We start from the raw sequence: 18,711 nt of genomic DNA on the forward strand, positions 1-18,711 counted from the left end.
TGTCTCTTCATCCGCATCTCCTCCAGTCTCTACAAATGGCAGAGACCCAGCAGCTGGTCTCTATGGCCAAAAGGCTCCCGGGAGGCAGATCCAGAAGTCCACAAAAAAAAAAAGCACCGCAGAAGTCACGAAAGTGCCACCCCTTGTCACACAGTTCCAAAGGGTCCCGAACCAAAAGGCAAAGAAATATATATATATATACAGTATATATATATATATATATATATATATATATATATACAGTATATATATATATATATATATATATAATAACACATGAAAACAAGAGGGAACTACAGCGGCGCCATTTAGGAAAAAAAAAAAAAAGGGGTCATATAAGCGATTTTATTTACGTGTCTCGACACTTTGACAAAGTCTTCTCCCCGCCAGCTATGTTGTAGTTTTTAGCACTACTATATCAAGTCTACTGACAGATATAAGTTAGAAATATACATACTTTGTATTAGAAATGGCAACAGTTGAGGATGCATGTGCATGTACAAGCCAGACTGCCCCACAACTGGGGGATAGCAAAATAGGGGGTTATTGACTACAGTGGCAGACTCGCACAAAACACTTTGGGTACATTTCTACCATATATGGAGATATCTGCTAATGTCACAATTGAGAAAAATTTCACTAATGGGGCAAATTCCAAATGGCTCGTTTGGGAGAAGTATGAAAGCAGGCAATATTTTATCAACACCAGGCCTCTATGGTTTGATTTCAAATTTTAGGCATTTATGCAGATCCCAAATACACAAAAACAGGTAACAGTAGGTTTGCATAATAGAAAACATTAAGAAAAATCAAAATAGCGAATCAAGTAGAGGCAATACTTTGTGAAAAACAAAATGTGATTCAAATTCTGTTATATTTACAACAACTTCTAGAAACAGACTCATACAAAAACAGGACATACTAATATTTTAATTTTATTGGCATATTCACAGTTTTTTTACAACAGATACTCATGACATTTCCATGTCAGTGATGACCATGGCTTTCTGGGAGGTCTGGAACAAGTTCGCCCGTCTCCAGGATCACGTCACCCTAAACATACAAATACATACATTAGGAGTTTTACAGGGATCAAACTCTGTAACAACTAACAACCAAACTTTTTTTTTAAATAAAGAATGGGGTATGGCATCAACCACTACATTTCCATGCACTAAATTGGCTGATTTCTCAAAGTTTTTTGTTGTATTTTTTTTCATTAAGCACGGATAAATGTATTGCTTTTCCGGTTGACTATGACATCACACCAGGCGTCTGCGGATCATAACAAGTAAACAGCCTCGCTCTGTTGTATTTCATGTACGCTGTAACATATTAGAAATATTACATCTCTAATGGCTAAGCTGATGTTGAATAGCAGACAGCATCAAGAAATTATCTTAGATTGCATTACGAACATGACACTACTACCAAGAATGCAAAGAAAGATTGGCGGGAGAGTTGTTTCAAATACATTTTTTGGAAGGAGAATCATGGAAACAAAACTTTCCAAACGTCTAGGAATTCATTCATAAGGCTCTGTGGATTGATGGGAGTTTTAAATCCGAAGGAAAATACAGTTCGTCCACCTGGCCAATATTGTTCCAGGTGAAGGTTGCTATTGTTCTGGACTATATTGCCAGTTTTGTGGAATACAGAGTTATTGTTAATCAGCTTGGAGCGCACAAGTGCAGCGTGAAGACGTTTGTGTACACTATTATTTGCCTTGTAATATACCTTCTTCATTCTCTTCCATCTCATTTGTATTTCGTTCGGGAGTCCGAATTAAGTCGGCATTCTCCATTTCCTTAGCCACCTTTTATAATAAAACTCTGTTTCTTTCTTTCTCCCATCGATGCACTTCAAAATATTTTGTTCTTATTTTGAAGCAAATAAACAGTCTCCTCTTCATTCCAGTTGCATATGTTTTTTTTTTTAAATATATTTTTTTAAATGGTATCTGCTTCCGGGTTTTATCCCGAGACTGGCGCATGTGCGATACGAAGGGTCTTCTCCGACGACACACACCCACTGGAGAGATCTGGCTGCCAATCGCATAATCCAGGTCTGTTAGTCCAATTTTTCAAAAACCGAACACAATCGGATTAAGGTGTTTCCATGAGTTGTAGGATGTTTATTTAAAGCCAAACTATTTGAGAAATCACACTAATTTAGTGCATGGACATGTACTGACTGACCAAGTTTACACTGCAGGCCAAAGTGGACCTGATATGATTTTTAATTTTTATTTTTAAAATCAGATTTTTTTCCAGCTGACTGTTTAGTTTACAAGTAAAATGTGATCTTTCTTAGACTCCTGTATATACGCGCACATGCCCCAATGTGGCCTCGACGTTACTTGCATGTGCAGTTTGATGAAGGGGAAAAAAAGGAAGTAGGAAGTAAAAAAAACATGAAAGTCGCTACTACACGAAAAAACATGGGACGCCACAGATCAACATGTTAGTGGGTTTGTGCCGTGGCTGTAGTGTCGAGGAAATAAGTATTTAATAGAAAACAACTGCAGGAATAAGAAGAAGAGACTTGTAACTGGGCACACGATTGACGTAACTCAACCAAAGGTGATGTAAAAGTCCCAAACAGGTCACATTGTGTGTAAACTGCACTCACATTTGAAAATATAAGATTTCAAATGGATTCTAACTACCCCTTGATGTGGCTCAAATCTGATGTGAAATATCAGGTTTGACGCACTTTGGAGCGACTGGCAAAAAAATATCAGATCCGTGTCAATTGGGGGCAAAACATTAGATTTGTTGTCCACTGTAAACAGCCAATTAGAGCAGAGAACACTATTTGGGTCTATTTAATAGAGCTGTGATTTTTTAGGCACAAAATCTATACTTTTTTTATAACATTGGATGCCAGTTCTATGATTAACTACATTCCTCCATAAAATAAACAGCTCTGATCAATTTCTATATTACTTAAAAAGAAAACCGGTTTTGTTTAATAAAATGCTTCCCAAACATTTAATAAGGTCAAATACGAATAAGGCAACAAAAATCTGTAGAGCAGATATGGGGATCTACATCAACAATATGATTTGCCTAAGTGGGTGGATAGGAAAGATTGGGAAAAACATTTAAATCGATTTTATTTATTTATTTATTTTTAAATCGATTAACAATATTTACAAATAAGAATTGCGATTACCATATGTTTCAGACTATAAGTCGCAGTTTTTTTCATAGTTTGGTCGGGGGTGCGACTTATACTCAGGAGCGACATATGTGTGAAATTATTAACACATTACCGTAAAATATCAAATAATATTATTTTGCTCATTCAGGTAAGAGACTAGACGTATACGATTTCATCGGATTTAGCGATTAGGAGTGACAAGATTGTTTGGTAAACGTATAGCATGTTCTATGTTATAGTTATTTGAATGACTCTTATAATATGTTACGTTAACATACCAGGCACGTTCTCAGTTGGTTATTTATGCGTCATATAACGTACATTTATTAAGCCTGTTGTTCACTATTTATTTATTTTAAATTGCCTTTCAAATGTCTATTCTTGGTGTTGGGTTTTATCAAATAAATGTCCCCAAAAAATGCGACTTATACTCCAGTGCGACTTATATGTTTTTTTCCTTCTTGATTATGCATTTTCGGCCGGTGCGATTTATACTCCGGAGCGATTTATACTCCGAAAAATACGGTAATCTGAAAATCTTTTTTTTTTTTGACACCCCTACTATATAGCATATTGCTTTGACAGTTTATGCTCAGACACTAAGTCAGGGGTGGGCAATTAATTTTTACCGGGGGCCGCATGAGCAACCCGAGCACTGCTGGAGGGCCACACCGACAATATTTCAATTAAGTTTTGCACAAATTATTTTTGATATACCGTAAGATAAATAATAATAATATTTTCATTTAATTCTAACTTATCTTTATACAAAAGCAGATGGCTTTTGATGGTTTTATTTTTAACACTTTCTTACACAACACTTCCTGATGTATATTACAATACAAAAATTTCAATTTCTGTCACTTCATCCTGCATCCTCTTTGTTGTGAACGTAGCACGTCTGTAAGGTGATTGGCGAAGGAAGAAGCGTTGCTGTTGCGGAAATGAGGAGTGAGGATTGATTTTCCTTTTGGAAAGAACGAGATAAGTTGAGCTGTGTTAGTATAGCATGCTCAATAAAAGTTTAAAAAGAACGTCAGACTTGGTGTGCACTTCTTCTGGACGCTACAATTGATGTCACAAGTGGGATGAAATGCCTCTCCGTTCGCCTTGCCATCAAACCTGGGAGTCTTCATTGAGGGCGGAATTCCCCCCGTGGCAAGCAGCGTGGCTGCACCTGTAAACGCTGTCTCTCTCTCTCTCTCTCTCTCTCTCTGTCTCTCTCTCTCTCTCTCTCTTTGCGGCGAGCTCCTCACGTGGCACGTACCTCCCGATGACGTAGCACACAAGCAGCGCAGTATGCGCAAAGTTTTACTTCTGACACCAATTGTAGCGTCCAGAAGAAGTGCACAGCAAGTCTGACGCAATTTTTAAACTTTTATTGAGCAAGCTATACTAACACAGCTCAACATATCTCGTTCCTTCCACACGCGCGTCTCCTCACTTCTCATTTACACAACTCAAGAAGACAACATCGCCCAGGTAACACCTAACGTTAACGTAACGTTCCCTTATGGTTCTCTTTTGGTTATGCAAGATGAGAACGTTCTAAGAACGTTCTTAGAACATATAAAAAAATAAAATTTTTGATATTTTCTAAGAACGTTCTAAGAACGGTCTTAGAACATATTAAAAAATATGTTGGTTTTTTTATATGGTCTAAGAACGTTCTTAGAACGTTCTCAGATATATACCAAATATAATTTGCCTGCAATGGAAACAGCAACTGTTAGGCTTTTATAAGTGTTTTTTTCGCAAATTTACTTTTTATACAGTATGTTGTAACGTTTCCCTAACTTTCTGCGAAAGTGTTGTGTTTTGTGAACAATCTGACGCCGGCTGAGTCAAGGCTGCACGCACAGTAGGTGGCGGTAATGCACACACAAGGTTGCTTGCCAACCGCCATGAAAATCAGAAGAAGAAGAAGAAGAAGAAGAAGGCTGCACGCATGCACAATTGAAGCTGCTCCGTGAGACAAAGAAGGACGAAGGCTAACTACTTCCAGAATCCCGATTTTAAAGCAATTTGGTGCGCCATCCATTTATCACAAGTAAGTATAGAAAGAGTGAAATACGAAGCACGTTTTTGTATAACAATTTCCAACCTACATGATTAATTTCAGACCATTTTACGGTTTTAGCGTTGTGTAGAAATGCGCGCCGGCGCTAACTAGCATACATTTCTCGTGCAGGTTGGCTGTTATAAAGTTTCCAAACTGACCAAAGACCAACGAATGACTTCTGAAGAAGGGTGGATTTATTTGTAGTTTAGTTAAACAATAATTTGCCCCGTCAGTGATATGGTTTGAATGCTGCCTGAACGTTCCGAATTTGGCAGACACGGTGAGGACAATGCTGAGGAAAATTGCCACAAACAAAGTCCTGGAGCAGCTTGGCCTCCGTGGAAAGTCAGGAAAAGTGGCGTTTGAGGACTTGCCTCTTTACAGAATAATAAATAGTAAGTGTTAATAATAGGTTTGCATCTTTGAACATATGTTGCATGTATGCTCACAAGGTCGATCTAGCTGTTATTATTACAGTATTTATTCTAAAGGGAATTCTAAATTGTGCTGGTGATTGCGGAGGCATGCAGGGGTGTTTACAAGCAGATGACCACAGCTGAAGTGGATTGTGAGCTTGGAGAGGTCCTGAAACTGGCCACTTTTCGAAAGGGAGGTTCAAAATTTGAGGTACGGAGAAGATAAGACATCCCAATTTTGAATTCCCATTTTATTGAAGTTCCACTGCATGTCTTTTGAATTTGAAATTATAACTACTTGCAGGAGAAGAGGAGGAATTAAGAGGGAGGACAAAAAAGGAAAAAGAAACAAGCAAAAGAACAGAGTAAGATGAGAGGTAAATGATAAAGTAATTATGCCAATGTTTTAATGTTATAGTTCCGTGTGTGCGATAATAGGGCAACCCATTTTCCTTGGGTTTTTTTTTATAGAATAAACACAATATGAAGAAGTTTCAACAGAGGGCTTATAAGCGTAGATGGGCTGCCACAACTAGGCATTTGAAGAAGCAATTAGAGAGTGATGATAGCGAGCAAGAGAATGACACGACCTCAACTCCAGAAACAGTGACAAAGTACATGGATGCTGTGTGCAGACTAAGAATAACTGACTAACTGTATCAGGATTCATAAATAACTCTTTGATGCAGTATTGAAATGGTAATATTATCTGATTGTTTTCCAGATGGCTCCTTCTTTTGTGGTCGTTGAGTTCCTTGGTGAACATTCAGTCGCTGTTGTCCCAACCAAATGGACAGAAGATGATGGAAAGGTTATTACTTTTTCTGAAAAGTACTGTGCATAGGCATAATATTGTAGCTTATTATTATTATGTCATTCATCATGATTATTTTATCTTCAGAATACCTTCTGCTATTGGCCAAGGCCAAATCCTACCCACTCCAGAATCCGGAAAGCTGAGATTCCTGACAAACAATTCTGGGAGAGGCTGCCAATTCGGGTTTTCAGGAAAACATCGACTGGTAAGGGAATATTGTCTAAGTCATATCATGTATATTTTAAACAACATAAGTTAAATTCATCTTGAGTCATCGGCATACTTTGAAATTTTGCAGAAGACTTTGACAAGGCCCTTCAATACGAAAAACAAGCTAAAATGTTTTCGAGCCCAGAAGAAGAAGTGTTAACCAAACGGAGCCACATCACCCCTGAACGCTATAGAAACGATGAGGAAGATGTGTTTGATGCTGACGGTATAGTCACTTTTCAAAGACTGTTTACTTACAATACTCAAATACTACTTAGTGGTGCATACATTTTTTTGTCTTCGTTGGTTTAGATGAAGAGGAAATTCGGCCAAAAAAGAAGTGCAGAAAAGAGAAAACACAGATCTTCGTCCAGGCACCCCCACTGCCAGAGCTCCCAACCTTTAACTTTCCAATCTCCACCGAGTTCCAGACCACTTCAGCCAATACCAGACCACTCCAAGGCATCCAGGCCGACCTCACAGCCCAGCGAGAAGCAGCACTTCCAGGCTCAGTCCAGACAGGAATGCATCCAGCTCAAGCCAGTACCAGACCGCTCAAGCCAGTACCAGACCACTCCAGCCAGTACGAATCAGTACCAGACCGCTCCAAGAACCAACAGGAATGCCCTTGACAGTGAACGTTAGTTGGCTATTTAACTGTTGATAGGTGGTGTTAAACAGGCTGTTACAACGGGCAGTAATACGAATGACCTCTTTGACTTTTGTTGTCTTTGCAGTTTTCCAGTTGAACATGAAAGTTCAAAATATACTTGAGAACCAGGGAGAAATTATGCGCATGCTGAGAGGGCTGGCAGCACAGTCTGTGGGGCCAGAATCTGTGGATGTTCAAGATCTCATTGATCAGCCTTTCGAGACTCTTGAGCAGCTGAAGGCCTTCTGTGAACGGCTCGACACTGATCTTCTGCTCAGAAAGCAGCTGGTAATTAGTTTTAATTCCCCACAGCAAAAATATCTTGCTCAGTTATCAAAAAACAATTTCTAATCAAGTACAATATTGTTGTTTATTTATTTGTATAGGTGAAAGCTCTTGCTGCTCTAGGTGGGCAGAATTTGGCAGACACGGTGAGGACAATGCTGAGGAAAATTGCCACAAACAAAGTCCTGGAGCAGCTTGGCCTCCGTGGAAAGTCAGGAAAAGTGGCGTTTGAGGACTTGCCCCTTTACAGAATAATAAATAGTAAGTGTTAATAATAGGTTTGCATCTTTGAGCATATGTTGCATGTATGCTCACAAGGTCGATCTAGCTGTTATTATTACAGTATTTATTCTAAAGGGAATTCTAATTGTGCTGGTGATTGCAGAGGCATGCAGGGGTGTTTACAAGCAGACGACCACAGCTGAAGTGGATTGTGAGCTTGGAGAGGTCCTGAAACTGGCCACTTTACGAAAGGGAGGATCAAAATTTGAGGTACGGAGAAGAGAAGATATCCCAATTTTGAATTCCATTTTATTGAAGTTCCACTGCATGTCTTTTGAATTTGCAATTATAACTACTTGCAGGAGAAGAGGAGGACTTAAGAGGGAGGACAAAAAAGGAAAAAGAAACAAGCAAAAGAACAGAGTGAGATGAGAGGTAAATGATAAAGTAATTATGCCAATGTTTTAATTCAATTCAATTAATCTACATTCAAGTGCTGTCTTTGTTGTATTTGTGATAATTATTTACTTCCAGGATTTGGGTTTCCCTGCTTGGGCTGCTGCCCCCGCGACCCGACCTCGGATAAGCGGAAGAAGATGGATGGATGGATTTACTTCCAGGAAGAGAACCAAGAAGGGGCAGGATACACTGACGCGCACGACCAAGACCACTGCATTCCATTCCATTTATAAATGATAAATGGGTTATATGTCAAAGCGCTTTGAGTACCTTGAAGGTAGAAAAGCGCTATACAAGTATATACTTGTATAGCGCTTTTCTACCTTCAAGGTACTCAAAGCGCAATTGACAGTATTTCCACATTCACACACACATTCACACACTGATGGAGGGAGCTGCCATGCAAGGCGCTACCAGCAGCCATCAGGAGCAAGGGTGAAGTGTCTTGCCCAAGGACACAACGGACGTGCCTAGGATGGAAGAAGGTGGGGATTGAACCCCAGTAACCAACTTCTACCAACTACCAACTTCGCCACGCCGTCCCCATTTTTGTATTATATAGATAGATAGATAGTACTTTATTGATTCCTTCGGGAGAGTTCCCTCAGGAAAATTTAAATTCCAGCAGCAGTGTACAAAATTGTAAAAAGTAAATAATGGGGGTATAAATGGAGACAAAATAGAAAAATATTACAATAGAATAAAAATAAAAAGCAACGATGAGAATAAAAATATAACAGTAAAATAAGAATATAACAAGAGAAACTAGGCAGTAGTGACCATGTTATGAAAAAGTATTTCTCTGTTATTGTTATATCACTAAAATAATTATTTCTGTTGAAATCACTATCACAAATAAAGAATTAATTCTGTTGAAATTTCTGTTTGAGTGTTATTCCTGACAATATAGCATAAAACAGATGTAAATAGCATGTTCCTAAACAGTTCCCTAAACGTTCTAGCCAAACGTTCTTGGCTAACCAAGCAAGAACTCCACAACCAAACGTTCTTTGAACGTTATAAACGAACGTTCCCAGAACAATGCCACAACGTTCTCCTAACGTTCACATAACGTTCCCTTGTTACCTGGGAGATCTGCTTCAGCAGGTCGTTACACTATATTCTTTAAAAACAGCAACATGTGTACCACAAATAAGCACACGGCTTTACCTTTACTTGGCAGTCCATATATTTTTTAAAACACGCCATTCGTCATCAACTTTTCTCTTTTTAGCGTCTCGGGGATAACCGCTGTGCGCCTTCCCTCACAGGACATACGCACATATAACACTTTTCAAAATAAAAGCAGCACAGTTGTATTGCACGCACGACAAAGATGGTTTTTTAAATTTATTTTGTATTCGTGATTGCCGCTGCGCGCACGAGCATACGTCCACACGGAAGTAATACAAATAACGCTTTTCAAAACAAAAGCAGCACTGTTGTATTGCACACTCGAAATAGATACTTTTTTAAATTTACTTTGTAATTTATAATTGCCTCACGCGGGCCGGACAGGGACATACAAAGGGCCGGATGCGGCCCGCGGGCTGCAGAATGCCCAGGTCTGCACTAAGTAGTTAGGACACAAAAATGTTAGTTTTCAATATGTAAAATAAGGAAAATATAGAGGAATTGATGATACTCACTGGGAAAAGCTTGGGCTTCAATTCCACAATGCATAGGGCCTTTGCTGTGAAGGACAATAATAAAACCATATTTAAATCACATTTAATATTAAATTGAATGCAAATTGTAACTTACTGCAATATGGTATTTCACGTAGTAGTGGACGATCCAAGCAGGAATCAACAACCGTGTTAACGTGAAAACACCACCTTTATAGGCTTTGTACGTCTGTGAGGAAGAAACATACTGTAAACCAGAGGTCTCCCACATACAGGACAATCCAATGACAACAAATGATAAGGGAACTGTGGCAGTGTTATCAAATACCAGCGGTCACACAAATATTTATATGTATGAGACTATTTTTATTACAAATTACATGATGACATCACACTACCACGAGGGATGTAAATCTCTTTGTGATGGACGATTTCATTCGCATCGCCATACATGGGTTGCGATGACATTCAAAAATGATTCATTTATAAAACAGAACAATTTGATTTGATTTGATGTAGTGTACGAACGATTCAACGCGATTCGATTTAGTGCCTGAGAAATTCGATTCTATGGTTTACATTTGTTGATGGACACATTCTGTTTTACACCACAAAAGAACATAAGCAGTCCTTCCTGTGCATATGCTCATATTAGAGGATAAATAGTTAGGACCTTGGCACCAAGTGCTCAGACTAGATCTGTCCAACTAAAGTCTATGAGCATGAATTGATGAAAACTACTCGGATGAGAGGCCAAACAAGACATCTTCAAAAGACAACTGAACAGTTGAATGCCATGAGAATAACAATAACCTAATGAATCAGAACAGCCATCAGCCATTTATCTTCAAATATAAAAAAAGCAAATTTTATAAACGTGAGATGCTTCCAGTATGTTAACATTTGTAAAACACCACATATATGTCCAAATATGTTAAAATAAATTAACAAAGCAAACGCATGATGTCACATGTCGAATGTATTTATTTTCCACGAGTCAAATACGTTCTAACGCAGTTGTTTTTAGCTGCGGGCATTACACTACAGGCTTTTCTCACTCTTTCTTGTCTCTCCTTCTCACAGAGTTAAAACAAGCGCACCTTAAATACGTCACATACTGTGGCGCGTGCAACGTCAGACGCCCTCGCCGAGCAGAGAGGTAGCGGCATAGGTAAAGTTAGCAGTGGCAGGTGGTGCAAGCGGAGCGGTGCGAGTGGTAATACGAGAGAGAGAGAAGGTGCGAATCTGGTAACAAACGGAGGAAGAAGAATTAATTCCCAAGAAAATCAGCAGGGGGTCCATCGTCTGGCGGTGGTTTGGCTTCAAGCGGGAAGATGTTGAACAGACAACCATAATATGTAAAGTATGCAGCAAAAGCTTTGCTACAAAAAGTAGCAGCACTACTAATTTGTAGCATCATTTGAAAAGTCACCCGCTAGAGAATGAAAAGTGCTTAAAACTCCGCATGTCAACATCTCCGGCCGGTGCCACACCCAACAAAATGCCAAAGCAACCAGCTCTGACCCAATTGAGCCTGGCGTTTTCTATTTCCAGATCAACACTGTATGAAAAAAATAGTCAAAACCAGAAGGAGATAACGTCCGCAGTAACCTACCACATAGCGAAGGACATACCCTATTAGATTTCCTATTATGCAGCTAATTATTATTTTACAGTTTTTGAAATATTTTATCACACAGTTGTTTTTAGCTGCGGGCATTACACTGCATGCGTTTCCCACTCTTTCTTGTCTCTCCTTCTCACAGAGACATAAAACAAGCGCACCTTCTTACATACGTCACGTGTGCAACGTCACACGCTCCCGCGGAGCAGACAACGTAGCTGTGATGCTAACGGTGCGGTGCGGGTGGTAATACGAGAGAGAGAAAGAAGGTGCGAATCTGGAAACAAATGAAGGAAGACTTGATTCCCAAGAAAAACAGCAGGGGGTCCATCGTCTGGCGGTGGTTTGGCTTCAAGCGGGAAGATGTTGAACAATTATGCGGCAAAAGCGTTGCTACAAAAAGTAGCACCACTGCTAATGTGTAGCATCATTTGAAAAGTCACCCGCTAGAGAATGAAGAGTGCTTGAAACTCTGCATGTCAACATCTCCGTTCGGTGCCACACCAACAAAATGCTGAAGCAACTATTTCCAGATCAACACCGTATGAAAAAATAGTCAACAACAGAAGGAGATAACGTCCGCAGTAACCTACCACATAGCGAAGGACATACACTATTTGATTTCCTATTATGCAGCTCATTTTTATTTGACACTTATTGAAATATCTTGTGTGACATCATGCACAAAATTGCACTTTATTTGTTTTAAACTATTGTAGTGACATTCATGCACAAAAGTGCACTAATAGCTTGTTTTAAAATGTCTCTGACAATCTTGCACTTTCTCTTTTGAAATGACTTGAATGTTTGTGCCGCTGCTTAATAACTTTAATAAATACAGTTTTGGTAAATTGACTTAGTTGTGATTTCCCTCTCTGCATGAAAGTTTAAAATGAGCATATATTAATGAAGTATGAACAAGAATGTTTTAATGCAGACACATAGAATCATCATACTGGTGTGATTATATGCATCAAGTGTTCATTCAAGGCTAAGGCAAAATATTGCGATATATATCGTGTATCGTGACATGGCCTAAAAATATCAAGATATTAATAAAAGGCCATATCGCCCAGCCCTAATTCACTTAAATTTGACTGAATATCGCTCAAAAATGAATATCTTTATATGTATACTTTCACCAAAAAAAATATCGAGATATATATCGAATATCGAGTTTAAGTCGATTGGCAACACTAAATGGTCCCTGGTGTGTGGATGTGAGTGCGAATGTGGTCTGTCTCTGTGTTGGCCCTGTGATGAGGTGGAGACTTGTCCAGGGTGTACCCCGCCTACCGCCCAAATGCAGCTGAGATAGGCTCTAGCGACCCCCCGCGACTCCGAAAGGGACAACCGGTGGAAAATGGATGGAAATCGAGATATACTTTTTCGTCCATATCGCCCAGCCCTAATCACAGTCTAGGAAGATATGTCGTTCGTGTACCTAAGGCATACTTGCCAACCCTCCCGATTTTCCCGGGAGACTCACAAATTTCAGTGCCCCTCCCAAAAATCTCCCGGGGCAACCATTCTCCCGATTTCCACCCGGACAACAATATTGGGGGCGTCCCTTAAAGGCACTGCCTTTAGCGTCCTCTCTCACCTGAAAAGGAGACTATTATATATGTCTCCGTCATCCATAGGTTTATCTATAACCCATAAAGTAGGCAGGCACGGAGCTATTTCTCAGCGTGTGTTTATTCCAGCCGGCACGTTAATACACTGACACACAACATCCGGATTCCCATCATTCATTGCTTCAAAACTACGGCAAGTAGTAATGTCCAAAAACATAACAGAGACGAAGCAGAAGAACGAAGACGAGACATGGCGACGACGAGTAAGAAGAAGAAGTACGCTTGCAAGTTCCAAAACAATTGGAAACAATAATTTCAGTTCATCCAGGACAGCTCGAAGGGGAAGGGGTATGCTGCCTGCACATTTTGTAGATCAGACTTCTCCATTGAACACGGTAACCGAACGGATATACTCATTCATGAAAAGATTATTTATATATATATATATATATATATATATATATATATATATATATATATATATATATATATATATATATATATATATATATAAATACTTGTAAATATATACACCCTCCGCTACCTCATCTCCCGAATTCGGAAGTCTCAAGATTGGCAAGTATGACCTAAGGACTAGAGATGTCGATAAATGCAGATAAATGCTTTAAAATGTAATATCAGAAATTATCGGTAACGTTTTTTTAATTATCGGTATCGTTTTTTTGTTGTTTTTTTTAAATTATTAAATCAACATATAAAACATAAGATACACTTACAATTAGTGCACCAACCCAAAAAACCTCCCTCCCCCATTCACACAAAAGGGTTGTTTCTTTCTGTTATTAATATTCTGGTTCCTACATTATATATCAATATATATCAATACAGTCTGCAAGGGATACAGTCCGTAAGCACACATGATTGTGTGTGCTGCTGGTCCACTAATAGTACTAACCTTTAACAGTTAATTTTACTAATTTTCATTAATTACTAGTTTCTATGTAACTGTTTTTATATTGTTTTACTTTCTTTTTTATTCAAGAAAATGTTTTTAATTTAATTATCTTATTTAATTTTTATTTTTTTAAAGGACCTTATCTTCACCATACCTGGTTGTCCAAATTAGGCATAATAATGTGTTAATTCCACGACTGTATATATCGGTATCGGTCATTAAGAGTTGGAAAATATCGGAATATCGGCAAAAAGCCATTATCGGACATCCCTACTAAGGACCACATGCAATGATGTACATGTATTCCTAGAATATACTGGGGGCCAATAAAAACGAGTTGTGGGGACAAAATGGCCCGCGGAACACATTAATAAAAATTATGAATGCCTGTGATTCTAATCACAGCTGTAAACAAAACGGGCCTTTAACGTTAGGGAAGAAATATGTTGGTGTTATCTTAGCAATCAAATTCAACATGCGCTATAAATGTTGACAGAAACCAATGTTATTCACAATGTAAAGTTTTAGGCCTGTTAGCATTGGACTCACGTAAAGCCGCCACAGGGTCTTGGGTTCAAGAAAGCCTGCCCAGAACCGAGCCAACGCACCAGTAGGTTTGGCCTCAACGACGGGCTCCCTGGCGCTGAGCTCCTGGTCCTTCAGCCACTGCCTGCGGAGCTTGGTGAGCTGGGCGAGACGGAGCTTCTCGTCTGGAGTGTAGCCAGACATTTTCTATCAGTTATTGGGAGTTCAACCTCGGCCAAAAGCTACAATGACACCATGGAGGACGTAGTTCACAAACCGGAAGTGATATTTTTGTGTTTCAGCTGCTCTGAGAATGTAGTGGCGACACCTGCTGGACAAATGCGGTGTACATTTGTAAACTCTTGTTTTTTTATTTTATTTAAATGATCAAATAAACATTTTGTGTGGAGGGTGGCAGTGTGAAGCCTTCACGGGTATTTATTGTCCAAAGTTTTAGAACATATGTATTATTAACGTCACAGACAACAAATACTTGTATGGACACTTACTTGTTGTATAGACAAAAGTAAGGAAACTAACGTTACAAATCTTACGCTTTTATAACTTGATCGTTTGACAGCATTAAAGTATTTTTTTAAAATGTATTTGAATGTGTGCCTCAAATGTACACATCTTAGGTATCTTACCATGAATTGATTAACGTGGACCCCGACTTAGCCCTTGTGTGGTGTTCGGGTCTGTGGGACCCGTTTTCATTTTTTTATTAAAAGAAAAATTATACAATTAATACATTTTTCAAACTGAGACTCACTGACTTTGGCTCATTTTCTGTGAAGAACATGTATCAGAATACATATTCAATGACCACACACCATACACCCCCTTTACACATTTCTATTACATATAAGATGTCCGGGTCCACTGGACCCGGGGCTAATAGAAGTGTGGAAATTGATGTTCTGTGTACCACACGCAAACACACACACACACACAAACCCACGCACGCACGCACACACACACACACACACACACACACACACACACACACACACACACACACACACACACACACACACACACACACACACACACACACACACACACACACACACACACAGCAGGCCTAGACAGGAGGAGGACAGAGTGTAGGTACAGAGAACATCAGAGGGTCAAATGTGCGAGAAAATGAAAGCAGACAGCGTTGACAAACAATGTTGCAACCTTGTGTGGGAACCGCAGGTGCAGAAACACAAAAGAAGAATCCCTGTGGGATGCAGAAACTGGCAGAGACATTTTCTGTGCAACGTTCATATTGTTGTTACTCAGCCAGCGTTTGTGGGTCTGATGGACCCGTTGCATTTTGTGGCTTTTAATGCCTCACAATCAAACACTCTTATGTTAAAATACTGAACAGATGTTTATTGGGATAAGGTATACGTCTGTTCAGTATTTTAACATAAAAGTGTTTGATTGTGAGGCATTAAAAACCACAAAATGCAATGGGTCCATCAGACCCACAAACGCTGGCTGAGTAACAACAATATGAACATTACACAAAGGTTAAACAAGTTGAAAAACTTATTCGGGTGCAGAGGTGCCTAAAGTAGCCAGAAATTGTACTCAAGTAAGAGTACCGTTACTTTAGACTAGAGATTTATTACTCAAGTAAAAGTAAAGAGTAGTCACCCAAATATTTACTTGAGTAAAAGTAAAAAGTATGTTGTGAAAAAACTACTCAAGTACAGAGTAACTGATGAGTAACCTGTTCGTTTAATGATGACGGCAACAAATAATGCACAAAAACATAAAAATAACAATGAGCAAATTCAGAGCCAGGAATATCTCTTAGGCAACTAAAACAATAATATATATTAAATAATAATACATTCACATAAAAAAATTAAGGCAAATTGAGCCACAATAACTTAACAGCACCATAGGCTCATGCAGTAGGCAGAGATTACAAAGGAAAATAACAAGTTAGCCTTTACGCAAACCATAAACTGATAGGTGTGAGCTGCACCTGGGAACACACTGTGCACTTCTGATTGGTGTTTGTATGCATGCGTGAGCGTGTGTGCGACTGTGTGCGTGTGTCAGCTGTCTGTCTATGAGGCTGCAGTGCGTTAATAAATGTACCCACACGAAGTACATTTGACAGTGATTCATAGCAGCAGGGAAGCTAAAATCAGCCTACGGTGACAGCCAAAATATCTACTAACGTTACTTCCTCAAATTTGATGTTTAGTTCATGTAAGCTTAAGCTTGTTGTTGTTTGCCGCTGAAACTTTATGTGCAGTTAATCATGTGACCACCTGGCTCTGTTTGATTGGTGAAACGGAGTCAAACGTCACCAGTGACTGTATTTGATTGGTGAAACTGAGTCAAACGTCACCAGTGACTGTATTTGATTGGTGAAACTGAGTCAAACGTCACCAGTGACTGTATTTGATTGGTGAAACTGAGTCAAACGTCACCAGTGACTGTATTTGATTGGTGAAACGGAGTCAAACGTCACCAGTGACTGTATTTGATTGGTAAAACTGAGTCAAACGTCACCAGTGACTGTATTTGATTGGTGAAACTGAGTCAAACGTCACCAGTGACTGTATTTGATTGGTGAAACTGAGTCGAACGTCACCAGTGACTGTATTTGATTGGTAAAACTGAGTCAAACGTCACCAGTGACTGTATTTGATTGGTGAAACTGAGTCAAACGTCACCAGTGACTGTATTTGATTGGTGAAACTGAGTCAAACGTCACCAGTGACTGTATTTGATTGGTGAAACTGAGTCAAACGTCACCAGTGACTGTATTTGATTGGTGAAACTGAGTCAAACGTCACCAGTGACTGTATTTGATTGGTGAAACGCAGGCATGCGATAGATCCTACTTTGAAGGTCTGTCTGAAAAAAACAAAACAAACAAAGCGTGCATTAACAGATTGATAAAAATCAGTAGCGAGTAGCGAGCTGAATGTAGATAAATGGAGCGGAGTAAAAGTAGCGTTTCTTCTCTATAAATATACTCAAGTAAAAGTAAAAGTATGTTGCATTAAAACTACTCTTAGAAGTACAATTCATCCCAAAAGTTACTCAAGTAGATGTAACGGAGTAAATGTAGCGTGTTACTACCCACCTCTGTTCGGGTGTTACCATTTAGTGGTCAATTGTACGGAATATGTACTGTACTGTGCAATCTACTAATAAAAGTTTCAATTCAATTCAAAAAGGTATTGTGTTGTTTTAAAAACACGTGACGTCATGGATGATTTGAGGACAATCCAAAAACCCAGTTGTAAATCTAAACAATACTTTTTAAGAGGATTTCCGTGATGTAGCAGGCATTTTAAAAGTTAAGGTCAAATAATATTTTTTTTATAATAATAATACATAATTAAGGAAACTAACGTTACAAATATTCATCCACCAATCCATTTTCTACCGCTTGTCCCTTTCGGGGTCGCGCGCTTTCATAACTTAATCGTTTGACAGCATTAACGTATTTAAAAAAAACATGTATTTGAATGTGTACATACAAGGGCCTTATACAGTATATACACATCTTATGCATCTTATGGTATCTTAGGCATTGTGACGTTTGAAAACACGTGACGCGATGGATGATTTGAGAATCCAAAAACCCACTTGTAATCATTATACTATTGGCTAAGTTTTATATTCATAAATGTAAGTTTCTCAATACCCGACCTGTTTTTTGTGCTTTTAAAAAAGATTTATAACTCTATATTAAAACACTCTCTACCTCTAACAACCAAAAAGCTGCGAAAACGATGATGCTGTGTTCCAAATCGAAGTTATTTACTGAAATTGAGTGAGCCTCTGGCTTTGCACTTTGTTGGTTATATATATGTTGCATTCTATTTTAGTTACTTTGATTTTACAACTCCCTGGCGCTGTTTTGTACTGTTTTTGTACTTACTTTCATTATTAATTCTCAACTGTTTGTAAATGTTTGAATTTATAAATAAAGGTTTAAAAAAATAAATATATATATATATTTTTTTAATTAAAAAAAACAAAACACTTGTAAATATAAACAATACTTTTTAGCAGGAGTTCCGTGATGTAGCAGGCATTTTAACAGTTAAGGTAAAATAATATTTTTTAATAATAATTCCAGTTCAGTTTGTGTTATAGTTACGTTTTCGTGTGTTATACTTACGAATGT

General features: G+C 38.6%; 2 protein-coding genes across 2 annotated transcripts; one reads left to right on the forward strand and one right to left on the reverse strand.

Moving 5' to 3' along the window:
• Positions 1 to 286: 286 nt before the first annotated feature.
• On the reverse strand, positions 287 to 14,873 carry ndufb6 (NADH:ubiquinone oxidoreductase subunit B). Its single transcript, XM_062026112.1, is given in 5 exon segments — positions 287 to 1,053; positions 9,938 to 9,969; positions 9,972 to 9,981; positions 10,053 to 10,145; positions 14,583 to 14,873. Coding segments are annotated over 5 exon segments (381 nt in total). The 5' UTR covers positions 14,763 to 14,873; the 3' UTR covers positions 287 to 987.
• LOC133633553 (uncharacterized) lies at positions 5,724 to 9,102 on the forward strand. Its single transcript, XM_062026111.1, has 11 exons — positions 5,724 to 5,854; positions 5,948 to 6,020; positions 6,368 to 6,454; positions 6,545 to 6,665; positions 6,759 to 6,896; positions 6,983 to 7,310; positions 7,408 to 7,610; positions 7,709 to 7,868; positions 7,993 to 8,099; positions 8,192 to 8,276; positions 8,364 to 9,102. The coding sequence occupies exons 5-10, from the start codon at positions 6,870 to 6,872 to the stop codon at positions 8,207 to 8,209; spliced, it is 843 nt and encodes a 280-aa protein (XP_061882095.1). The 5' UTR covers positions 5,724 to 5,854; positions 5,948 to 6,020; positions 6,368 to 6,454; positions 6,545 to 6,665; positions 6,759 to 6,869; the 3' UTR covers positions 8,210 to 8,276; positions 8,364 to 9,102.
• Positions 14,874 to 18,711: the final 3,838 nt, after the last annotated feature.

This window comes from Entelurus aequoreus, linkage group LG18, assembly GCF_033978785.1.
Source record: "Entelurus aequoreus isolate RoL-2023_Sb linkage group LG18, RoL_Eaeq_v1.1, whole genome shotgun sequence".
Taxonomy (NCBI): Eukaryota; Metazoa; Chordata; class Actinopteri; order Syngnathiformes; family Syngnathidae; genus Entelurus; species Entelurus aequoreus.

Excerpts from the sequence above, each read along its gene's own strand:
- LOC133633553 (XM_062026111.1), top strand. The coding sequence starts at position 6,870 with ATGAGGAAGATGTGTTTGATGCTGACG. Across the intron at positions 6,897-6,982 it reads AGATGTGTTTGATGCTGACG|ATGAAGAGGAAATTCGGCCA; the intron begins GTATAGTCACTT and ends TCGTTGGTTTAG. Across the intron at positions 7,869-7,992 it reads CCTTTACAGAATAATAAATA|AGGCATGCAGGGGTGTTTAC; the intron begins GTAAGTGTTAAT and ends TGGTGATTGCAG.